This window comes from Aquarana catesbeiana, linkage group LG04 (assembly GCF_042186555.1).
Source record: "Aquarana catesbeiana isolate 2022-GZ linkage group LG04, ASM4218655v1, whole genome shotgun sequence".
Lineage (NCBI taxonomy): Eukaryota > Metazoa > Chordata > Amphibia > Anura > Ranidae > Aquarana > Aquarana catesbeiana.
The window spans coordinates 583,997,703-584,023,562 of NC_133327.1; the positions used below are offsets into that span (position 1 = coordinate 583,997,703).

At 45.3% G+C, this 25,860-nt stretch overlaps 2 protein-coding genes across 5 annotated transcripts in view; both read left to right on the plus strand.

Annotated features, from left to right (window-relative positions):
- Window positions 1-14,777, plus strand: part of PNPT1 (polyribonucleotide nucleotidyltransferase 1) — a 96,084-nt gene extending 81,307 nt beyond the window's left edge. The window contains 4 exon segments of the mRNA XM_073628122.1: window positions 33-88; window positions 4,737-4,815; window positions 7,594-7,641; window positions 14,509-14,777. Of these exon segments, the coding sequence (XP_073484223.1) occupies window positions 33-88; window positions 4,737-4,815; window positions 7,594-7,641; window positions 14,509-14,649 (324 nt within the window). The 3' untranslated portion in view covers window positions 14,650-14,777.
- A 7,001-nt stretch (window positions 14,778-21,778) lies between these two features.
- PPP4R3B (protein phosphatase 4 regulatory subunit 3B) overlaps window positions 21,779-25,860 on the plus strand; it is a 58,402-nt gene continuing 54,320 nt past the window's right edge. For 2 of the 4 annotated variants that reach the window (XM_073628125.1, XM_073628126.1), the window contains exon 1: window positions 21,781-22,150. In XM_073628125.1, coding sequence (XP_073484226.1) covers window positions 22,009-22,150 — 142 coding nt within the window. In that variant the 5' untranslated portion in view covers window positions 21,781-22,008. Of the gene's footprint in view, window positions 22,151-25,860 lie in introns of all 4 variants that reach the window. The other 2 variants (XM_073628123.1, XM_073628124.1) reach the window with 2 other exon arrangements.

The following is a 25,860-nucleotide window of genomic DNA, read 5'->3' on the forward strand; positions in this document are numbered from 1 at the left end:
TTTCCATTCTAAATTTCTATTCTTCATTGCAGCAAGACTTTATCCTGGAGTTTGGAGCTATATACACCGCCACCATAACTGAGATCAGGTAAAGAGGAACCTTTTTTTTTGTTTTGTTTTTGTTTTTTGTTTTTTTAAATGTATTTATTTTAAATCATAAATAGTTTATTGAATAAACCGACAGATTCCAGAACATCTGAGTCACAATCTCAAAATACAGCAGGTCATTCTTCAGTGGGACATACAATAATATAAATTACATAAGGATAAAACACGGACTCACCCCAGCTAAGGTAATCAGACCATTGAGCAATCTACAGGAAATCCAAACAGTCATTCGGCCCTAACCCAGCGGCCAATGACCTATTTAATTTCTAAACAACAAATCGCTATGTTGATAATGCTACAGTGTGGATTACATCTACTTTGGACCTATTTGTTTCTATGAATTCTTAGAAATTGTTGACTTTTTTTCCTGTGGATACGGATGTGATCCTGTTCAGGGTCATTCACTCCAAAACGCATATAAAATGCATCCCTCTGTTTCAGCCCTTTTATTTTTATATGAGCTGTTTAATCGAGTAAGTGTCAATGTATTGGTGTGTGAGTAAGCCCCGTTAGGCTGTGTTCACATATATGCGGGTCCCGATACTTTTGGTAATAGTCTATATGCGGGTCTGGTTTTGGAGTTCGGTGAGGTTTCCATTCAGCGATTCGGGTGCAAATTTAACACTGGAATTGCACCTGAGCCAGACTGAAAAACACACAGGACCCTTTTTTTTTTAATTCGCACCGCAACCGGCCCTCATATATGTGAACCGACTCCATTGCAAGCTGGTCTAGTTCAAATGTTATGCAAATTGGATGCGGTCCGCAAACGCATTTGATTCGCATATATGTGAAACGAGGCTTACTCTCCATTTACTAGCTCGTGAAATCTTAAAAAATTAACCTATGTCAAGTGAATAATTAACCTCTTCCCACCCAGCCCCAGTGTCACTTTAAAGCGCTACTAAACCCAGGACCCTGCATTCACTATATCTGGTCTCTCACAGTACACAGAACATGGATATGCAATTATATTAGTAAATATAAACACCTACATATCTTTTCATCAGCAGTATATAGCAGTCTTGTCACTTCTATCAGTGTCTGGCCCAGCACTGGTTAAAGTTTTTAGGAGGTGTTTTCATTCTCCTCTGAGGTTGCATGACCCCTGGCCCTCTGTCTGGACAGTGCTTATTGGCCCTGTGCTGATCACATGCACCCACCCTAGGGAAAAAAAAAAATCTCTAGCAATACACACCAAACTGAGCATGTGTGGAGTGCCTCCAAGGCTATGTCATATCAGGGGATAGGTTGGGGACAGTAAAAGGGGAGAATCAGAGAAGAGAAGGTTCAAACAGCCTTTTTACACAATGCAAAGAATTAACCCCTTACGTTCCACAGTGAGTATAACAAGCATACTTTACTCCATATACAGACTGATTTTACTGTTGTGGGTTTAGTAACACTTTAAGGAGGTCTTTACGTCCATAACTGTTATTGGCTATCACTGTGGTCACATAATTGGGAGCTTGTCCCGTCAGCTCCCAGTCATTACTAGAGACTGGGAACTGACAATTTCTATTTTCTATGGTATAGACAGTATGTAAAAATGAGATACTTACTCTTAATAATACTGTCTTATATTGCTTACCTTACAACCAGACAATTGTATTCATTCTGGCCATTTAATGTTTATCATTATTCCTATACCTTACTTTACAATGTGTACAACGTAATCATAGTTGTAAGACGATTCTATACATACTACTATACTGTAAAGCATCTTGAATGTATACTATTTTCAATTTTGAAAACTCAATAAATACATTTAACAAGAGAGAAGAAACACCGGCACCCATGGACACATGTGTTACATGAGCGACAAGAATTTAGGTTATACGTAAAGGCAAAACTTTTTCTTTTTCTTTTAGTTTTGGATAGAGTGGGGATGGATTAGAACCCCCTGTCAGTTTTTATTGCTGTTTGTGCCCCCGTTAGAAAGATTCCCCCTCTCTAATTTGTCCTGTTTACCATTATCGAGAGTGAAAGTAAAGACACTCCCAAATTTTGGGATGTCCCCAGAACAGTAATAGAGGGGAAATCAATGAGGACACTAGTTCTGGTGACCTGGGGGGTCCCCAAGAGACTTTTTCAATTTTCAGGGATTTCCCCTCACTTCCTGTTTGTCTATGGGACAGGAAGTGAAGGGAAATCTCCGAAATGGGACACAGATGGTGAAAAAAAAAAATCTGACAGGGGTTATAACCCTCCCTTACACTATCCAAAATAAAGAAAAAGTTTTGCCTGTAGTTCTACTGTAAGGCATGTTTGATTGTGCAGAATGTTTTTAAAATTGAACATATAGATAATTTCCATTACCTGTCAGAGTAAGCTAGTCCATATCTGAATGAATGTAATAGCAAAAATGTGTGCAGTCCGCCACAAATCATCGTATTTGGGTGGATCGGAGGACCCCGATTGACTTATGCAGTGTTGTATTTGCTGGTCTTTCATTTTTATATTTTCTCATCTCCAATCGTTGCTCATAGATCTTGCAGATTATGCAGTACTGTTATGTAGGGAGTTACAAAACATTGCAGTCGAGATGGACTTAGGTATTTTACCAGGTCTATACATGGATTAAATAGTGTTTAAAATCTTACAGGAGTTTAGCTGTAAAGCAATCCCTTTCCCTTCCCAATGTTTGCAGAAATCGCTACCAGATATCAGCTATACAGATAAGACAAACTAACTGCCTTCTGGGCAGCGAGGTATATGACAGCAACCAGAGATAGAGAAAATGCTTAGTTGACCTTTGACCAAAGTAGATATGTACAGTGCTGATTATTTTCCTGAGGAAAGGAGGAGAGCATTTTGAAACCACAGCACTATGTTGGCCACTGAGAATGGAAGGTTCACTTAAAAGTAATTGTTAAGGATCCTTCCTTTTTTTTTTCCTTTTTTTTTTTTCTTTTTTTTTTTTTTTTTTTCCTTTTTCTTTTTTTTTTCTTTAACCACTTCAGCTTCATAAGGTTTACACCCCACCCCTTCCTGACCAGGCCATTTTTTGCGGAACAACACTGCGTTACTTTAACTGACAATTGCGCAATCGTGCGACGCTGTAACCAAATAAAATTTCCTTTTTTTTTCACAAATAGAGCTTTCTTTTGTTGGTATTTGATCACCTCTGCGGTTTTTAATTTTTGTGCTATAAACAACAAAAGACCGACAATTTTATTTAAAAAAAAAAAATTTTTTTACTTTCTGCTATAAAACATATCCAATAAAAAAATCGAGTTTCTTCATCAATTTAGGTCAATAATTATTCTGCTACATATTTCTGGTAAAAAAAAAAAAAAAAAATCCCAATAAGCGTATATGTGTGCGTGTGTGTGTGTGTGTATGTATGTGTGTGTGTGTATATGTATATGTGTGTGTATATATATATATATATATATATATATATATATATATATATATATATATATATATTAATGTGTGTGTGTGTGTGTGTATATGTATATGTATATATATATATATATATATATATATATATATATATATATATATATATATATATATATATATATATATATATATATATTTTTTTTTTTTTTTTTTTACTAGTAATGGCGGTGATCAGCGATTTACTTATTTTTATAGCGGGATTGCGGCTGACAAATCTGACACTAAGTAACACTTTTTGGAGACCAGTAACACCAATACAGTCATCAATGTTAACAAAATGCACTATCGCTGTACTAATGGCACTGGCAGGGAAGGGGTTAACATCAGGGGCGATCAAAGGGTTGACTGTGTTCCCTGGGAGTGTGTTTTTCTAACTGTGTGGATTGGGGGGGGTGCATTTTACTGTGGGAAGACAGGGATCTGTGTTCCTGATTAACTGAAACGCAGGATCTCTGTCTTCTCAAAGAACGGCGATCTGCGTTGTTTACACAAGCAGACCGCCATTCTGCTGATCTCCGGAACAATCATCGGTTCCGCCGGACGGGCTGATTGGCTCCCGCTTTTTCCAGCTGGAGCGGGTAGCCGGCCGCATGCGCGCCCCACCCCAGACCCAGAAGTGTCAGATCATGTACTAGGTACGTGATCTGGCACAAAGAAGTCGCCCTGTCACAATAGATATGCGTGGGGTGGTCGATAAGTGGTTAAATAACATACATTTTAAACTTTAAACAATGGTTTTGCACAGAACGGGCCCCAATCCTCCTCTTCTAGGGTCCCCCGCCAGCTCTCCTGGCTCCCACAAACCCCCCCCCCCCCCGAGTACCCCCCCTAGCACCCCCCCTAGCAATCCACTTGCTAGGAGTGCAATTGTGCAGGCTCGATCCTGAGCAGCCCCCACCCCCGCTTCCTCATTGCTGGATTTTATTGACAGCAGCAGGAGCCAATTGAGCTTTGGATTGAGATCAGACTCTGGTAAGTATTTCCGGGGGCGGGGGGGGGACGGGGGCGCCTAAAAGGTGTTTTACCCTAATGCAGAAAATGCAGTAAGGTTAAAACATTCTATCTTTACAACCACTTTAAGAAAAGCTTTTGGATGATGCATTCGATTTGCTCACTGGTAGTGAACAAAAAATTTGAATACTGCTGATAGTACTTTTCAGTCATACCTTTGGGACCTATACTTTATCCATATGCCTTTTTTTTTTCTTTATGCATTGCAGGGACATTGGTGTAATGGTGAAACTGTACCCAAATATGACACCTGTTTTGCTTCACAATTCACAGCTCGACCATCGAAAGGTAGATATCTTATCTATATTTTAAGCATTCTTATTGGTTAAAGATACATGAATTTGATTCTACTGTCCAAAAGTGTTGTTTACCCAAATAATATAGTGCATTTTCAGCAGATACACATTCAGAGAAGAAAATACTTTTGTAATGTGACTTCCATATTTTTTTGTGCTTGCTGTTACTGGTTTAAAACACAGATTTTGAAATTTTCTTTCTAGTGGCTAATATACAATATATGCACTGAACATGTATAAGGAAATGTGGATAGCATTTCTGTTGAATGAATGCTGAGATGAGCTCAGTTAGTCTTATAAAAAAAAATCTCTTGTGTTAAAGGATTTCACCTTTTGGAACATGTTACGTGTTACACGCTTATTTAGTTCCAGCACGTTCTCACCCTCTGAGCGCCTTCTGCCCTGCAGCTGCTGTCACAATAAAATTGGCTCTACCCCGCCCAGCCACATCTTTCATTCACAGCGATCTGTCAATAAATCCAACTATTCCAAGTCTTGTCCACCAACGCATCACACAGCTTGTAGTGGAGAACAGCCCATACAGAGTTAAAGGCAGAAAGCTGGAGGATGTCTCTGCAGGAGCCTGACATTGCACCCACCATCCACTGATCATGGGTCCAATGCTTTGCAGGCTCCTGGGGGGAAATATAATACATGTCCTGCAAAATATGTGCATTTATTTATTTTAACTACAGGTTAACTTGCCCTTTAATTTAGGTCAAACATGACCCATTGATATGAACAGTGAACCTCATTGTGCAGTATTGCTAAGCAGGAAGAAGACTCTGCATATGCAGTGAATTAAATAGCTTCCCCCCATGTCTAGATAAAGTTGCAAATATATTTTTACCATCCAAATAATGAGCCACATACCAAAGGCATTCAACTCCAGCCAAGATTTATTGCATTCACAGCACACCACTCACTCCTGCCCAAATCCATGTCAACAACATGTTTCAGCCGAAGCAGGGCATGATCATGCCCTGCTGTGGGTGAAACATGTAGGGGGCATGGATTTTGGTGGGAATGAGCAGTGCGCTTTCATTGCAATAAACCTTGGCTGGAGTTAAAGAGGAAGTAAACCCTGATGGGTTTACTTCCTTTTTGTTTCCCTGCAAAGGTAAAGCAATAATGGTCTACTGTGCATCGCATAGTAGCCCATTATGTGTCTCTTACCTGACACAGGAGCCTGCGATGTCACCGATGTCCCCTCTGCTACCGAGCGTCCATCTTCTTTCCGGGTATCGTGGCTCCAGCGCTGTGATTGGCCGGAGCCGCGATGACATAATTCCCGCGCATGCGAGCCGCCACTAACGGCATATCGCCGTTAGCGGCATGCTCAGTGCGTCTGAGCGCCGCTGTCTACGGTGCATGTGCCGTAGACAGCGGTGCCTGTTTTTTTTTTTTTTTAAATATCTTCTAAACCATGTAGGTTGAGGAGATATTTCTTGGACCTACAGGTAAGCCTTAATCTAGGCATACCTGTAGGTCAAAGTGGTCTGTAACGGTTTACAACCACTTTAAATGTCTTCTGGTGTGCAGTCTGTTATTTGCATGGTGGACTCCAGGACCTTGGCACCTTGTTGACTGCAGGGATTTAAGGAGAAAACAGGCTGCCTGTGAGTGGTGAAAGGAGTCTGGTTTGTATATATTTTGACAGTTACATATTTAGTTAAAAAAATACGTCTTTTGCTTTACTTGGAAAGGATAAGTACACTTGAGGCCTGCTCACACCAGCAGTTTCACTTGCCTGCAGCCACTGGTGCAAAAGGTGAAGTCAGCCTTTAATAACCCTCAGTACAATTTTATTACAGCAAAATTGTGAGCGTACAGCTAGGTGATAATAGAGAACTACCACAGAGAATAATGGTAGTTCTTCGCTGCACCTCTCTCTCTCCTCCTCCAATATGAGCTTTGCTGTACAGGCAAACTGCAAGAGACTGTTTTTAGGTCAAATTCAGGTACTTGCACTGATTGCTTTAAAAGAGAGTGGAAAAAAAGACAATATATATGAATAGATACAAAGCTTCAAAGAGAGATAGGGAGGTAAAGTAATTGAAATGACCTACTGTAATCTCTGTCTTGTAGCTAATCTACAAATCTCTGCGTTTTATTAATGCAATGCAATCCTGGATGAGCAAGCTTGTAAAAATTACATCCAAAATAGACTTGCGTTCTTGCAATTGCAATATTTAACTAAATACACCATACTTTTCCTTTTAAAATTTTGTATGCCTTTGTTCAATAAAGCTGCCCATACACTGATATTTTTTTTTCAGCCTGCAGGCTGTACAGCGTGGATGGACAAATCTGCTGCTGTGGCTATTGTATTGTGACATTCGGCCCCACCGGCTGTCAAAATACCAGAGCAGTAGCTACATCTGATTGGAAGCAATCACTGTTTGGCTGACAGTTATCTGCCAAGCTCTTTTAATATTGCAATCAGGCGGGAGGTGGCCAATGGGACCAACCACTGAGTGCGTTTTACTGGTTCCTGGGAAACCATCTGAAAATGCACAGTGTTTTGCCAGCTTAAGCCTGTAGAGCTTTTTGCTTATCAGGTGACTGAGCAAGAAAATCATTCATCATTATAAGTAAGGAAAATATCATAACTGAACATGAAGCTGCAAATGTTTCTCGGTCTCTTCCCTCTCGCTACCATCTACTTCTCTCCTGTATAATACCGAAATACTTTTTGCTGCAGCACCAATCATTGTTAATGTTTGTTAATGCAACAGGCTGATTTTTAATATTTTATCTTTATTTTCAGATAAGACACTCAAGTGCACTAGGTTTTGAAGTCGGTCAACAAATTCAGGTACTGTATCCACACATGCGGTATGACCGCCTGGCACCACTTACAATTTTGTGCAGTCCATAAATTTGTTAGCTGTCAAATTTACAAAATGTTAGATAAACAACCTTTACTGCCTGGTGATTAGAAGAGCTAATATGTGTTCTTCAGTTGTGGGTGGATGCCACTAACTTTTCACACCATTACACAGTCTGGCTTGTGGTTTGCACTCTTCCTGTCGCATTGACTGTAGTGTAAGATGGGAAATCCAGTGATGAGAGCAGAGCCCACTGATATAATGGCTTTTGAATTGAGGTAGGGCTTAGAATTTACATGTACAGACTTGGCCGACTGTGTACAAAGACAGATTGGTAGGTGATTATACCCAAGACTACAATTTAAACAATCAAGCTTTAAAGTATATGTGAACCCCAGCTTGTAAAACTATCAATTCAGAGAAATGAAAGGCAAAACATTTGTGTGTGTTTGTGCGCGCAGGGCCTCCGATAAGGGAGTACTGCCAGGCCTCCTGTAGGGGGCCCAGGCCATGTCGCTTCACAGGGGGCCCAGCCAGAAGCTTCAGGATTTATGCATGATGTGTACAATCAGTCAGTGTACACCTACTGTTCCCTCGAATCCCTGCCATGGCTCCCGGGTAATCCTATTCCCTGAGGGGGTGCCCCATAAGTTCATCTAGTGGGCTGGGATATTGTAGATCGAGGAGGGGGGGGGGGGGGGGGGGGCATTTTTGGGCGCACGCACCTGAGGCGGACTTGCACTCTGGCTGTGCTGCATTTGATGAGGTGGAAGTCTCTCAGCCCCTGCTGCTGGCCTGGCAGAGTGATTTGGCTTGACCTGCACACTGCCTGACTCCTTCAGCAAGTAAGTGCCGAGGTAATCGGGCAGAAAAAGAGTGCTGGCAGGCTTGGGGTAGGCTGGCTGGAGTCTGGAAGTGATCAGTGCAGGCAGGCAGAGTCCATGTGATGTCCACCCATTCAGCAGCCAGCCCAGCAGTGCACCAAGAAGGATCGCTGGGAGAAGTTTCAGGAAAGGTACTGTACAGTCATGACAACACACACCTTTCACCATGCCCTGACTGTTGCCAATGTTAAATTATACAGAAGGGAGGCTGATCATCATTATCATCATGATGATAGTCACACAGTACAGGTGCTTTGAGCCACAGCACCTATACTGTGTGATTATGATCATTAAAGGACGAGCAGTGAAATTCATCCTTAAAGGGGTTGTAAATCCTTGTGTTTTTTTTTACCTTAATGCATCCTATGCATTAAGGTAAAAAACACCTGGCAGTGACCGGCCCCCCAGCCCCCCTGTTTTACTTACCTGATCCCTGGAATTTGACCCGGTGAGGACGTACTGTCTCTCTGCCCGAGGTTCTCTGCTCTTGATTGGATAGATTGATAGCAGCGCAGCCATTGGCTCCCACTGCTGTCAGTCAAATCCAATGACGCAGGCACGGGGGGCGGAGCCGAGTCATAAATTCGGCGGCTATGGATGCTGAACGCTGGACTCCGGAGCGTGCGCACAAGGTAACCCCCTCGAGAGAGTGCTTCTCCTAGGGGGTTATCTAATGTGGGGAGGAGTCTCAAGAGCTGCCAGGGGACCCCGGAAGACTAGGTTCGGGCCACTCTGATCAAAACGAGATGCACAGTGGAGGCAAGTATGTTTTTGTTTTAAAAAAAAAAAAACCCTTACAATCACTTTAAGCTGGCCATATGTGGTTTGAATCACCGCTAGTTCAGCAGGGATAGGTCAAGGTTTGAACCATCTATGGGCAGGCTGATTGTACCCAAGTCAATTGTTGTACGACTTGAGTACAACCAGCATGTCAGATTTTACCCTCTTGCCAGTGGCCAAAAATCACTGGTTCTCCTGGCATGGAAAGCGCCCTTCGCCTGACCACCCCCCTCCTCCACCGGGACAACACAACAGCTACACGGGAGGGATTCCCCCATCAACACTGACTGTGTTGATGGGGGAATCGAGCGACAATTACATAATCTATGGCCTGCCTTAAACCCCCAATCACACAGGGATGGCCTGCCTTAAGCCCCTATCGCACAGGGGATTTGTACACTGATCAGAGCATACATGCCCAGTGCGAGGGGAGTCACTTTTGACGGGGGGCTGTGGAACCCAGAATCCCTTGGAGAAGTTGGGAAACCATTGTTTCAGCTCCCTATGCACCTCCTATGTCTAAGTTACCCTATGTCTATTAGGGGCACAGGGTGACCGAGAAGCCCAGTCTGATCTGTACTAATCTGACTCGCTGTACAACCACACTGGAATTGTGTGTGTGTGTTTGTATATACAGTATCTCACAAAAGTGAGTGCACTCCTCACATTTTTGTGAATATTTTATTATATATTTTCATGTGACAACACCTGAAGAAATGACACTGTGCTACAATGTAAAGTAGTGAGTGTACACACTTGTATAACAGTGTAAATTTGCTGTTCCCTCAAAATAACTCAACGCACAGCCATTAATGTCTAAACCACTGGCAACAAACGTGAGTACACCCCTAAGTGTAAATGTCCAAATTGGGCCCAATTAGCCATTTTCCCTCCCTGGTGTCATGTGACTCGTTAGTGTTACAAGGTCTCAGGTGTGAATGGGGAGCAGGTGTGTTAAATTTGGTGTTCTCGCTCTCACTCTCTTATACTGGTCACTGGAAGTTAAACATGACACCTCATGGCAAAAAATGAGGATCTGAAAAAAAGAATTGTTGCTCTACATAAAGTTGGCCTGGGCTAGAAAAAGATTGCCAGGACCCTGGAACTGAGCTGCGGCACGGTGGCCAAGACTATACAGCCATTTAACAGGACAGGTTCCACTCAGAACAGGCCTCGCCATGGTCGACCAAAGAAGTTGAGTGCACGTGCTCAGCATCCTATCCAGAGGTTGTCTTTGGGAAATGGATGTATGAGTGCTGCCAGCATTGCTGCAGAGGTTGAAGGGGTGGAGGGTCAGCCTGTCAGTGCTCAGACCATATGCTGCACATTGCATTAAATTGGCCTGCGTGGCTGTCATCCCAAAAGGAAGCCTCTTCTAAAGATGATGCACAAAGGCCACAAACAGTTTGCTGAAGATAAGCAGACTAAGGACATGGATTACTGGAACCACGTCCTGTGGTCTGATGAGACCAAGATAGACTTATTTGGTTCAGATGGTTTCAAGCATGTGTGGCGGCAACCAGGTGAGGAGTACAAAGACAAGTGTGTCTTGCCTACAGTCAAGCATGGTGGTGGGCGTTTCATGGGATATATACAAAACAATTCTGCGCTGCCGTGAAGAAAACAAGCAGCTAACACAACCAACAAAGCAAAACAACAGAAAAAAACACTATAAGTGTAGCGCTAATAAAAATGAGAAAACGTCCAGTATGGAAAACGTTAAAACCACAGTTCCAAGTGTAAATGTTGTGGAGGAATCATCAATATATACATGGAGGGAAAATCTTCAGAAAAACGCTCCAAACAAGGATGTATATCATCTGAGATGAAAACAGACACACCACCACCAATTATGAAGAGGCTTACCGGATGAAGTGGACCCAAAGGGGCGTACGCCGGATTGAGTCGGATAGGCTTAGGTGATGAGTGGCTGGGGATGGCCCGGGAAGGCGATGGTGGTGGATGGACCCACGCGTTGCTCTGTCACTCAAGGCGATGCGGGAACCCAGAGAAATGTATGGACCAGACCACACATTGTTGTCTCACTCAAAATGATGTTGAAGGAGGCAGGTAAAGGATGGAAAGAGAGGAAAAGGCCATATAGTGTAAATCCGTTTAGGGAAGGAATTTATTAAATAAAAAGGATGATGGGCGTTTCATGGCCTGGGGCTTCTTGAGTGCTGCCGGCAATGGGAAGCTACAGTTCATTGAGGGAACCATGAATGTCCACATGTACTGTGACATACTGAAGCCGAGCTTGATCCCCTCCCTTTAAAGACTGGGCCGCAGATGACCCCAAACACACCTCCAAGACGACCACTGCCTTGCTAAACAAACTGAGGGCAAAGGTGATGGATTGGCCAAGCATGTCTGCAGACCTAAACCCTATTCAGCATCTGTGGGCATCCTCAAACGGAAATGTGGAGGAGTGCAAGGTCTCTAACATCCACCAGCTCCGTGATGTCATCATGGAGAAGTGGAAGAGGACTCCAGTGGCAACCTGTGAAGCTCTGGTGAACTCCATGCCCAAGAGGGTTAAGGCAGTGCTGGAAAATAATGGTGGCCACACAAAATATTGACACTTTGGGCCCAATTTGGACATTTTCACTTAGGGGTGTCCTCACTTTTGTTGCCAGCGGTTTAGACATTAATGGCGCTGTGTTGTTATTTTGAGGGGACAACAAATTTACACTGTTATACAAGCTGTACACGCACTACTTTACAACATAGCAAAGTGTCATTTCTTCAGTGTTGTCACATGAAAAGATACAATAAACAGTTCATGTTCAGCAGCTAAAACGAGTACTGCCTAGTTCTTGGTTGCAATCGGTTGGAATATCTGATATCCATATTCAGACTGGAAGGAAGCAGTATTTTTTTTTTTTTTTTTTTTTTTTTTTAGCAGCTGGCACCTGATGACACAATGGCAGTTTTTTGTCCTTCACAGACCTTAGGAGTGCCGGACTGTAGCATCAGTGGGAGTAAACCTCACATTTGGTATTAAGTGAAGGAAGGGTACCCCATCATTGGGAGGAAAAGTGTCCCATGGTTGTGTCAGTGGGAGAAATGGTGCCACATTATTGGTATCAATGGGAGAAATGGTGCCCAGTTGCCACTGTTAGTTGGCAGAATAGTGTCTCGTATCAGTGGGAGGAATGTTCCTCTACGGCCTCTGCTATAAAAATATATAATGTTTGAGGTTCTAAGTCATTTTCTAGCAAAAATACAGTTTTACTTGGAAACAAAAAGCGTCAGAAGAAGGCCTGGTCTAAAAGTGGATAATGGATGAAGGTGCTTTTTGGCTGTTGTGACCAGGCTGTGAAAAGTCTCACATGTATCGCCATACTCAGGAGGAATAGCAGAATTATGTGATGTGTTTTGATGTGTAGTTGAAAGTATGCCTATGACGTGTGTGAGAAATACCTGGTTAATATGACATTTTTTGTGAAAAAAATAAATGTAATTTTCCAAAGAATTGTAGGAATAAATTACAACTTCAAAAAACTTGTCATGCCTCTTACTAAATACCTTGGACTGTCTACTTTCCAAAAAGGGGCTCGTTTTTGGGAATATTTGTATTGTCCTGACATTTCGGGGCCTCAATAAATGAGATTCATTGTGCCATCAGAACATCAGGTGTGATCAATTTTTTAGTGATTGCTACCATAGCTTGTGGATTCTATAACTTTCACACAGACCAAATAATATACACGGATTTGCGTTATTTTTACCAAAAAATGTAGCAGTATAAATTTTGGTCAAAATTTATGAAGAGAAATTACTTATTTGCAACATTTTATAACAAACTAAAACGCATATTTTTTTTTCAAAATGTATTTTTTTCATTTTGTAGTACAAAAAATAAAAACCGCAGTAGTGATTAAATACCACTAAAAGCTCTATTTGTGTGGAAAAAAATGATAAAAATTTAATTTGGGTACCGTGTTGCATAACCGGGCAATTCTTATTTAAAGCGGAGTTCTGCTAAAAAAAAAAATTTAAGTCAGCAGCTACAAATACTGCAGCCGCTAACTTTTAATAATAGGATACTTACCTGCCCCAGGGTCCAGCGATGCGGGGGAACGAAGCCCCGGTCGTCTCCCCCTCCTCTCAGTGGGTCCGGCATTGTAAGTGTGGGCGTTCCTGCTGTGGCTTTACAACCGGGCATGCGCAAGCCGTGCCGTGACTGGCCGGGCAATCACCTGGAACCTGTGACGTGCACCAGATGATTGCCAAGAGGGAGGGGGGAGAGGTGATCTCCCTTCCGGTGCCGCAGTGCGCCGGGAGGAAGTGGGAGCTGGGACCCTCTGAAAAGAGGGTACCGCCTCCCCCCCAAAAAAATGACATGCCAAATATGGCATGTCAGGGGGGCACCTCCCTTAAAGCGGAAGTTCCATTTTTTTGGATGGAACTCCGCTTTAAAGTGGGACATGGCTGAAAGGTGAAATTTGGCATGGGTAGGAAGGGGGTGAAAGTGCCCAGTATTGAAGTGGTTAATCGCATACCTGCCTCTTTCGATCCAGCGCTGTCCCTATCTGCAGCAACACTGCTGTCTTTCCTTCTTCTCACAGGACAGAGGCAGCAGCAGGAGCCACTGGCTCCTGCTGCTGTCAATCAGATCCTGTGAGGAGGAAGCAGGAGGCATGGCCGTACCACACTGTGTGTGTCTATGGACTCGTACAGCCTGGCTCAGTAGCGCACCCGCATGAGTGCCTCCTCAGCAGCAGGCTTGCTGGAGTAGCGGGCAGCTCTGGTGGGGGACCCTAGAAAAAGCAATAAGGAGCTGCTCTGGGAAATATCATTGCACAGACCAAGTAAGTATAATATGTTTACAACCGCTTTATTTAGATGGCACTACCTGGACTATGTTTATCTGTACTTATTGCCCTTAGAACTTGTTCAAACCACAATACAGGTATCGGGAGGTACCACACCAGTACCACACTGTATATGTGCATTGCAGAGTACTGCACTCCATTCAGAATTGATTCCCAATGCACATATACAGTGCATTCTAACAAATACTCTGCATTGAGGTGTGCTTTGTTTTTGTGTGTTGGTGGTCCATAAAAATGCACACGCGTTGTGGTTTGGTTGACCACTTGGTGGCATTGTATATATTTGTGTGCTGTGTTTCTTTGTTCATTATTTGTGATCTATTCCTTTTCCCATGACTTTTTTCTTGAACAGGTGAAATATTTTGGTCGAGATCCAACCGATGGGAGAATGAGGTTGTCTAGAAAAGTTCTTCAGTCTCCAGCTAGTACTGTGACCCAAACTCTCAGTGATAAAAATAGTATTACTATGGAAAATGACAACTCTTCATTGTAAATCAGACCCGGAAACTTTAGCTGCTGTCAGTCAGTATAAATTAACATTTTGTATTCTGGATGTATATTCTGTATATAATCTATTTTAAATCATTGCTAAACTATTAAATGGTTTGTACTTAATTTTTACATGTGTGTTTTGGCGTGGGTTTTTTTTTTCCTCTTGTTTTCAGGTGGGGGTGGGATTAGGTGGGAAATATGAACAAAGAACATCCTTCTATACTGTGTATTTGCCTCTGTCCAAAGCACTGATTGTGATTTCCCTCTGCTGCCTCGGTCATCTGCTATCAGCATGAGTTACTTCTGATGGGTTTTCCCAATGACAAGAGATAAAAAGGTTACTGGGGAGAGCTCCCGTACACTGCCTGTGATTCATATCCATAGCTCTGCATGTTCTCCTGTACTGTGTGAGGAGTGCTGTGTCCCTTCACTCCAATCAGGGCTGTATTCACTGAAATCTGTGCTGTAATGCCCCGTACACACGGTCGGATTTTCCGATAGAAAATGTCCGATCGGAGCGTGTTGTTGGAAATTCCGACCGTGTGTGGGCTCCATCGGACATTTTCCATCGGATTTTCCGACACACAAAGTTGGAGAGCAGGAGATAAAATTTTCCGACAACAAAATCCGTTTGTCGGAAATTCCGATCGTGTGTACACAAATCCGACGGACAAAGTGCCACGCATGCTCAGAATAAATAAAGAGATGAAAGCTATTGGCCACTGCCCCGTTTATAGTCCCGACGTACATGTTTTACGTCACCGCGTTTAAAACGATCGGATTTTCCGACAACTTTGTGTGACCGTGTGTATGCAAGACAAGTTTGAGCCAACATCTGTCGGAAAAAATCCTAGGATTTTGTTGTCGGAATGTCCGAACGAAGTCCGACCGTGTGTACGGGGCATAAGACTTCAGATCTTCGTACTTGCTGCTAGGGCTGAGAAAAAAAATCCTTTTGATCTATGTGTTTTTAGATCATTCTACAGAAGAAATTCTGCAGATAAACAGGTACAACCTATGTAGGAGAATTTGTTTCATCTTATTGTCTAAGGCTGGTCACTTCACTGGGTGTATGAGTGTTTTCAACCACTTTAACTCGGCATATGCTGAGTTGGAATTGCCAAGGTTCACGTTTAGGTTGTTTCAGCTCGCGCATGCAGAAATAAATTACATGCAAAGTTGTAAAAACATGGGTATAGCCTTTCGTAAAAGAAAAAAAAAATACAAAAACAACACGGTCACGTATTACTTTAGGTTAGGTGGCTGTCTCTAAACTAAATACATTTATAAGTCACAGAAAACCATGTTAGTATAAAAATTGTGCACATGATAAAAAGTGCCATGATGTTCAGTACAAAAAGCTAAGGCACCAGGATCTTTATTTTCAAAAAAGTGACTATTCCTTCTGGTACATTGGAGGACACAGTAGGTGTTAAACCTTTGGGTTATACCGCTGCCTACTGGAGGACTGGACACTGGCAAGCAATAATTGTAGACCACCCCAAGATAACCCCTACTAGTACCAGCATGCTTGTGTCAGAAGAGGATGGACATCTTTTCTTCAGCTGTACTGTGAGATAACAAACCTATTTATTGCTTGCGCTTTTCTTCAATCAAGCTTCTTGACATCGCTGCTGAAGCTGGCCTGTAAGTTACAGTGCAACTTATTCTCAGCCTGTCTTTTGGTGTGTTGAGACCTAACCCCTCTGAACTGGATGTTGACGGGAGCCTGAAAGCGACCTTCAGGTTCAGTTTTCCATGTAAGGTGCTTTCCAGACCCTGTTCTTGTAACAAGTTAACAGTAGAGCATTTTCCAAGCCCAGAACCATTGGCATTTCCTCAAACCTTGCCCTGTCTATAATGACAATTATTCAGCTTGCTGGGCACTTTAAAGAGAAAAAAAAATCCCTATATTCAGATGGTCCTTACTGCGGAAGGGGCTGACATTATCAGCTGGGTGGAGCATCACTCTTGTGCTCCAGGATCTCTTTTCTGCCTTTCAACATAGAAGCATCTCCCTGCTGATGCTCCTGCATTGCAAAAAGCTACATGAAACTCAGATCAGTGGTCCTTTTCTACTGCTGCCAGCAGTGACTGCGGTCAACTCCAGCCTTCAACCCTCACCAGCTATAAGTGGTTGGGTTTGTGAGTACCAGAGGCTTGGCCTCAAACCTTTGGCTGATTCTAGACACAGGGAGGTCAAGTCTCGCTGTTCCAGGTGCCCCCTGCTTCACACTGTACTAACAGCTTGGGTGCTGCTTGCATCATGCAATAGAACTCAATACAGTGTCATCTGTGATGTTTCAATAAAGTTATAACACAAAAAAAACTTTGGAATCAGGATGGCTTACTGGTGTGAATGTGTCCTAAGACGGCCAAGATGTTTCCATTTCATTCAGAGAAAAGTTAGGTGAAGAGGGTGCAGTAACAGAAATGTTGGCTGAAGAAGGGAAAGCATTGACAGCGCCATTGGGTGAATACAGTGCAGTTTCAGATATGGGTGAAGGGGGTGCATTGAGAAATGCTGGGTGAAGGGGGTTCAGTGACAGAGATGCTGGGTGAGGCAGAGTCATTGACAGAGATGCTAGGTGAAGGGTGTCATGACCAAGATGACAGACGAGTGTAGAGGGTTGCAGGGACAGATGTTTGTGGGTGGGGGAAAATGGTTCAGAGATGCCAGGTGAAGGGGGTGCAATGAGAGGTGTTGGGTGACGGGCATTCTGCTTGAAGGTGGCAGGGGCGGTGACAGATACTGGATGATGGGGTGAAGTGGTAGATGTTTGGCACAATGGGTTCAATGACAGAGATATCACCTTGCATGGGTCTTGGCAGGGGTCATTTGCAAGGGCCTTATTAATATCCTCTGGGTCCCTTTGCTAGGGTGTCAACAGATATTCTCGCCTCCATTGCAAATGCTTTGCAGATGTTTTAGAGGGCACCTAGCAAAGGTCGTAGAAGGTGCCGCCCACCTCTCTTGCAGGCCTTTTCAGTGCCAGCTTGCAAAGGTGGTGGCAGGTAGCTCCCTCTTCTCGTACAAAAGCCTAGCAGGTAGCTTCTAGGACATCTTGCAAACTTTTTGTCCGGTAACTACCACCTACCTTAGCAAGTAACTCCTGCCTACCTTGCAGGTGTCTTTTTAGGTCGTCTTGCAAGAGCCATGGTAGATTCCTCTGTTCTCCCCGGGAAAGGCTTCACTGTTTATGTCCTTCAGGTCATGCAAGGTGGTCTCCCACGTTCCTTGAAAGGACCTTGCAGATGTCCTTCCGGTCCCATTGCAAAGATCTTACCAGATGTCTCCCTCCTCCCTTGCAAGGGCCAATTGGGTTTCTTCTAGGTCTCTTTGCAAGAGCTTTGGTAGGTTCCTGCTATCTCCTTTACAAGAGCCATACTGATGTCTTTCAAGTTCTATTGCAAGCGTCTTAAAAGGTGTCTCTCTCCTCCCTTTTACAGGCCTCACTGACTTCCTCTAGGTCCCTTTGCAGGTGTCTTGGAAAGTGTCCCCCACCTCCCTTACAAGGGCCTTGCAGGCGTCTTCTGGTGTACCCTGCAAGGGTCCTGGCAAGTAGCTCCCACCTCCCTTGCAAGGGCCTAGCAGATGTCTTCTAGGTCACCTTGCAAAGTTCTTGGATGGCAGCTCCCGCTTCTCTTGTGGTGGCCATGAGGGTGTCTTCTGGGTCACCCTGAAGGATTTAGGGCAAATTTCTTCTGTCTCCCTTGCAAGGGCCTCACTGATGTCTTTCAGGTCCTTTTGAAAGTGTCTTATAAGGTGTATCCTATCTCTTTGCAAGGGCTTTACTGATGTACTCCGGATCCTTTTACAAAGGTTTTACCAGGTATTTCCCACTTCCCTTGCAAAGGCCTTATAGGTATCTTCTAAATCACCTTACATGGGTCTTGGAAGGCCCCTCCTGTCTTCCTTGCAAGGGCTTCACTGATTTCTTTCAGACCTTATTGAAATGATCTTACAAGGTATCTCCAACCTCCTTTGCAAGGGCCTCACTGATGATGGGGGTGAGATGACAGAGGTGTTGTGATTGGGGGGGGGGGGGGGGTACTGTAACAAATGTGCATGATACGTGGTGGGGATGTAGGGTTAAAGGAGGTGTTGGGTGATTGGGGGGAGGGGGTGTAAAATAAGCATTTTTTACCCTGGTAAACAATTTTTTCAACAGAATTATGAAAATTATACTAAATTTTCATGAGTACAAACAAGTGGCAGAAGTTATGCGCACATGGCATTTTCTGTAATGCACTTCTATGGGGTAAAAATATGCTGCAGCTGTGGCTCACAGGAGCCACAACAGATGTATTTTACACTGTATAGTGTACTTTATGGCCATGTCCAGGAGGCCTCTTTTTTGAGCCTCATATCCATAATAGATCCAGGAAACGAATGTTCCTAGTCTTCTTCTATGGAGATTGGAAACGCCATGACAAGGTCTTCTCCCTCCAAACACCCTATTGGTCTTGTAACCATTTGTAGAGGACTTTGTTTAAAAAGTGGTCCATCTCCACTGTGGATTCTTCCATGTACTCTTGTAATGTGACTGCCATCCCAGTGGATCCCACTAAAAAGTGGTTGCAGACCCTCTCTAGAGCTCTGGCAGGTACGGTTCTTCACTCCCTTAGCTGTGGCTGATCTGTCATGAGTCTCCTTTCAGTTCACATGTGAAGACCACTTTGGCTAAAGTGTTAGACTGTGAAGCCGGTGATAGAGGCGCTTGCTTCGCTTGGCCTTTGATGGCATTTAAGGTAGATCCAAAGAGATGTTTCTCAAAGATGCCACAAGGTGGCAATTACACCCATCTGCTTCAATCTAAGAAGCCTCACACAGTCTGAAAAGGCTTATCCCTTGCTGGAGGTTAAGAAAAAAGTCCACCTGCAGAGCCTGAATCCCCAGGATCACCCACCTCTCTTCAACATGAGGGTGCACCCTCACTTTCCAAAGTGGGAGGGACATCTTGTAAGCTATTGCATACACTTGGACAGCTTGCATCATAGATACTTGGGTGCAGGAGGTATTTTTTAGGGATCTCAAGTCAGTTTGACTCCCACCTCCCTCCCAGTTTCATCTCTTTGAAACTTTCTCTGTCTCTGCACAGATTAGCAGGTTTTCTTGATCAAGGTGTCATTGCCACAGATCCTGTGGTAGAACAGTTTCATTGGTTTTATTCTAACTTGTTGACCGTCCCTAAAGCCTCATACACATGGTTCGATTGTTGGCAGGGAATTGTCTGACTGTTGTCCTAAAATCTTACCATTAGTACGCTCCTCCGCCTACAATTGTTGTCCAACTTTCGGCCAACAAATGTTGGATGGCAGGCTAGTACATTTTCGGTGGACAGCGGTTTGACATCAGCAGGCTTTGTGCTTGTGCAGATGTGCTGCAGGGCTCTCTGAGGACCGGAACCCTGCGGCATCTGCACAGGGGCTGGGGAGGAATTCTTGCCTTGCTGAGAAATGATGAGTGCTGCTTTGCAGCACGTTTAAGTATTTTTAATTTAAAAAGTCCATTTGTAAGAGAGAGGGATAGTGGAGGCATGGCAACACAACCTTACAGTGGAAGTAAACCCTCCTATTGTTTTCAGCCAAGGAAGCCACCATCTTAGCCTCTGTTTAATCTTCAACTGCTATGATGCTGCACATGTGATCAGTTATGACATCAGCCATTGGCAGACTTTGTTATGATAAGCAGGGGATCTGCAGAGCGGGTGGATGACAGGTCCATGCCTGCTCATTTTATGCAGAGTGGATCTGGACAGAGCCTGCTCTGCTCTATGGACTGGCGGGTGGAAACGGACTTCATTGTCCTGTTACACCCGCCTGCCCTATGATCCAATCCGCCTAGATGGGGGACGACTGATCCCCCTTCAGATTTTTTTTTTTTTGATCAGATTGGAAGTAGGTTGGTGTAAATGGACACACGTTTGTTTACACCTGCTGGTCTATAGAGATGAATGGAGGGTCCGATCAGATCCACCTGAAAAACTGACAGGCCCTGTGCACAGATGTGTTTGTTTCCAGGTGCTTGTTCTTATCTTTGCCTGTTGTGTGTTTTTTTTTGCTGTACTGAGGTACAATGCATTTTTAATGTGTTTTACTGTGTTCCAGTGCTGGAAAAATGTAGCATGTTCTACTTTTTTTTTCTTTTCTTCTGGAGCGCACTGGAACTGACTTTACTGGTGTGAACTATGCCATTGGAAACCATATGACCTACTTTCCATGCATTTCTGATGCAGAAGGAAAAAAAATAAAATAAATAACGCACTGGATGGACTGTATGTGGTGTGACCTGGCCCTTAGAGTGGAACGAACCCCATCAATTTATTGGTTTAAAAAAAAAATAAATAAAAAGAAAAAGTGTTTACATTCAAGGCATGATGAGTTTTAATAAATTCTTTTGATTTTATTTCTGGATGTGCCGCCATTCTTCTTTGTCTCCATGCTGGGAATGCTAACTGTCACATTGGTTGTACTCTCACCCAAACTGTCAAACCATCAGATGAGCGGTGTTCTAACTGATCACATGCGCAGCATCATGGCAGTTGCAGATCAAGCAAAGGTCAAGATGGAAGCTTCCTTGGCTGAAAATAATAGGCTCAGATCTGTGCGGTTAAAAAAAATAAAAATCCGGTTTCCTTTATCTTTTGTGCCCTATTTAAAAAAACGCACCAAAAAGGTGCCTTCTAGTATAGTCAATTGGAAATACAGCAAAAATGCACCATGCGTTATTTGTAAGTAAATTTTAAAGTAACACATTAAAAACACAAGATGCACTTTAAAAAAAAAGTAAATAAAAAAAAATGTAGGTAGGTATGGGCCCTTAGGGTAAAGGTCTGCTTTAGAATTTATTATACATTACTTGCAATTTTTTGAAGTCGGTGACACTAATATGTATGCCATCTCTGATCAGATGATGTGGGTATAGTCAATGATCAGTGTTGGGGTGCCCAGCTCCTCTATGGTTCAGTACAGTGGTTGTATAGAGGTGACAGGTCCACTACCCACACTAAACATGTCCTCTACGGCTTCCTCCCTCTTCCTCTAGCCTGGGAGACTGACAGCGCCACCTGCCGGCGCTCATCGTTCGGCGGACGTCACGGGGGACATTCTTGGCCCCCGAGCGACACCGTAGCCCCTGCCAAGCCGGCCCGTCCAACCTGTTCCATTTCTCGTTGGAGGAAGAGAAAGGAGAGAATCGGGTTACAAGATGGCGGCGGTGTGATCGGAGAGCAGGACGGAGGAGGCTGGGGAAGGAGTTCGCCGAGGAATCGCCCGCACTGATACCAGCAGCCATGATCGGCGGCGGGGGGAGCCGGGAATAGAGCCGAGCCGGGGGGAGGAGGAGGAGTGCGCCATCATGTCCGACACCAGGCGGAGGGTGAAGGTCTACACTCTGAACGAGGACCGACAATGGGACGACCGGGGCACCGGACACGTCTCCTCCACCTACGTGGACAGGCTGAAGGGGATGTCCCTGCTGGTCCGGGCTGAGGCTGACGGTGAGGAGGGGGGCCGGGGGTACTACAAGTCCCAGCAAGCTCTGGGGGGCCTTTTAGTGTATCTCATGGGCTCTGCAGGACTGAGGAACTACAAATCCCAGCAGGCCCTGGGCGTCATGGCTGAGGAACTCCAAGGCTCAGTGTGCTATGGGGCCCCAGGACTGAGGGACCACAAGTCTCAGCTTGCTCTAGGGCCCTTTTAGTGTATGCCATGTTTAGTACTGAGAGAGTGATGTGAGCCTGCTCTGCTGAGGGACCAAAAGATCCTGGGGCCCCTCCAGGACTGAGGTACCACAAGTCCCAGCAAGCTTCATGTATGATGTGCTGAGGAACTACAAGTCCCAGTGAGAAATGGAGCCCCAGGACTGAGGTACCATGGGTTCCCCCCATGACTCGGGTACCACAAGCCACAGCTTGTTTTGAGGCTTTTAGTTAACGAGGAATCACAAGTACAGTGTGCCATGGGGCCCCTTCAAGACTCGGGGAACCACAAGCCGAGCTTGGTATGGGGGCCCCTCCTGTACCGAGGTACCACAAGTCCCAGCAGGCTCAGGGGGCCTCTTCGTGCATGCCGTGGTCTCTCTAGTACTGAGAAACCACAAGTCCCAGCGTGCTCTGGGCTTTAAGGCTGAGGAACTAAAAGACTTGGTTTGCCATTGGGCCCCTCCTGGACTGAGGAAGCCTGTATCCAGCATGCCATGGGGCCCCCCAGGACGGAGGTACCCCAAGTCCCAGCTTTTTCTAGGGACTTTTAGTCAATTTCCATGGGCTCTCCATTACTGAGGAACCAAAAGTCCCAGCATTCTCCGAACCTCCTGGCTGCTGCGCTGAGTAACAAGAAGACCCAATGTGCCTTGTACCTCAGGCCTGGAGGGGCCTCAAGTTCCAGCGTGCTCAGTGGCCTTTTACTTAATGAGGTTCCACAAGTGCAGCATGCTGTGGGGTCCTCCAGCAATAAGGTACCACAAGTCCCAGCGTGCTCTGGGCTTCATGGCTCATGACGCTGAGGAACTAAAAAACTCAGTTTGCCATGGGGCCCCCCAAGACTGAGGTACCAAAAGTCCAGCATGCCAGGGGGCCCCCCAAGACTGAGGTACCCCATATCTAGCATGCCAAGAGGCCCCTCCTGGACTGATGTACCCCAAGTCCCAGCTTGTTCTAGGGACTTTTAGTGCATTCCATGGGCTCTCCAGTACTGAGGAACCACAAGTCCCAGCAGGCTCTGAGCCAAGTAACAAGAAGACCCAGTGTGCCTTGTACCTTAGGCCTGGAGGGGCCCCAAGTCCCAGCGTGCTCAGTGGCCTTTTACTTAAAGAGGTTCCACAAGTGCAGCATGCTGTGGGGTCCTCCAGCAATAAGGTACCACAAGTCCCAGCGTGCTCTGGGCTTCATGGCTCATGACGCTAAGGAACTAAAAAATTCAGTTTGCCATGGGGGCCCCCCCAAGACTGAAGTACCAAAAGTCCAGCATGCCATGGGGCTCCCCAGGACTGAGGTACCTTAAAGTCCAGCATGCCATGGGGCTCCCCAGGACTGAGGTACCAAAAGTCCAGCATGCCATGGGGCTCCCCAAGACTGAGGTACCAAAAGTCTAGCATGCCATGCCCCCCCCCCCAAAGACTGAGGTACCAAAAAAAGTCCAGCATGCCATGGGGCTCCCCAGGACTAAGGTACTAAAAGTCCAGCATGCCATGGGGCTCCCCAGGACTGAGGTACCAAAAGTCCAGCATGCCATGGGGCCCCCCAGGACTGAGGTACCAAAAGTCCAGCATGCCATGGGGCCCCCCAGGACTGAGGTACCAAAAGTCCAGCATGCCATGGGGCCCCCCAGGACTGAGGTACCAAAAGTCCAGCATGCCATGGGGCCCCCCAGGACTGAGGTACCAAAAGTCCAGCCTGCCATGGGCCCCCCCCCAAGACTGAGGTACCAAAAGTCCAGCCTGCCATGGGGCTCCCCAAGACTGGGGTACCAAAAGTCCAGCCTGCCATGGGGCTCCCCAAGACTGGGGTACCAAAAGTCCAGCCTGCCATGGGGCTCCCCAAGACTGGGGTACCAAAAGTCCAGCCTGCCATGGGGCTCCCCAAGACTGGGGTACCAAAAGTCCAGCATGCCATGGGGACCCTCCTGGATTGAGGTACCCTAAGTCCCAGCTTGTTCTAGGGACTTTTAGTGCATTCCATGGGCTCTCCAGTACTGAGGAACCACAAGTCCTAGCAGTCTGAGCCTCCTGGCTGCTGCGCTGAGTAACAAGAAGACTCAGTGTGCCTTGTACCTCAGTCCTGGAGGGACCCAAAGTCCCAGCATGCTCTGGGGCCTTTTACTTAATGAGGATCCACAAGTGCAGCATGCCGTGGGGTACTCCAGCACTTGGGTACAAGTCCCAGCATGCTCTAGGGCCCTCCAAGTGAGGAGGTAGAGGCCCCAAGAAGTCTTTGGGCTCCCTGCTTCTTGAGCTGAGAAGCCAAAAGACTCAGCATGCCTTTTTGCCCTTCTGTTGAGTCTGGTAAGCTATAGAACTCAGCATTCCCTGAGCCCTCTAAGCTGAAGAGCCAATGTTCCAGCGTGCCTGGGGGCCCTCCAGCTGCTTGAGCCAAGGGATCAGAACTCCCAGCAACTCCTGGGCTCATCTGGCTGCTGAGCTGAGGAACCAGAAATCTCAGCATTCCCTGGACCCCCCAGGTCCTGAGCCAAGGAGCAAACATTTCCAGTGGGTCTTAGGGCCCTCCAGCTGCTGAGCTGAGGAATCAGAAGTCCCAGCAGGTCCTTGGGGTTCTGTGGCTGCTGAGGAACCAGAAGTCCCAGCATGCTCAGTCCACTAGCTTCTGAGGAACTGCATGTCATAGCATAGTGTTCCTCCCTCTGTGGGCTGGTAACCCCAAACCCTGTGGGCCCGGGGCCCTCTAGCATTTTTTAGAAAACTGTAAAGCCCATTGGCTGCTGAGGGACTGGATATCAAAGTGTTCATTGGTGCCCAGAGGCTGCTGATGTGGCCAGTGATCTGTATGGGTTGGTAGACCAGAAATCCTGCCATGTCTCGAGGATCTATACCTATGACTGGGAAGATTCTAGTTGTTTTGTCTTCTGCACACCCAACACTGGGCTTGTTGTCAGAGCATCATAACACACTGTTTACTTTTTCTTCTTTTTTTATCAACTTTATTGGAATGCCACAAAATGACATTCCATTCATGTTTGTGGGTTGCGATTCGGTGTAGTGCACTGCAACGTTCTGCAGTGGGGAAAAGGTACTGTATGTCCTACTTCTCCTTTCTCTAGCGCATGCCAGTGTAAACAAATAGGACATAAGGCCTTGAGACTACGCGGGGCAAGGCAGCCCATGCTCCTGCTTTTTACAAACTTGCCAAAATGCTTGCTGTGATGCCGTCCTCGTCGCACTGTGGTGATCACAAATGCTGAAACTGTCCTTATTTGCTTCCTTGCCACTCAGCTCAATGTTGTGCATAAAACCAGTGCACATTGTTCCACGAGCTGGGAGGAGGCCTAGCGGTGTGTACAGGAGCACACGACTGAATGCACCACTAAATCAACCCTCCGGTGTTCTGCCTCGTTCACCAATGTAGAAAGCCTATGTCACCAGCACACCATGGATCATCTACAAGTCCAGACTTTTATTTCAGCAATCGCATTACTGCAAGTATAAGTACAACATTTTGAAGTCGTGTGGGATCCCTTCGTGAGGTGTGTCCCC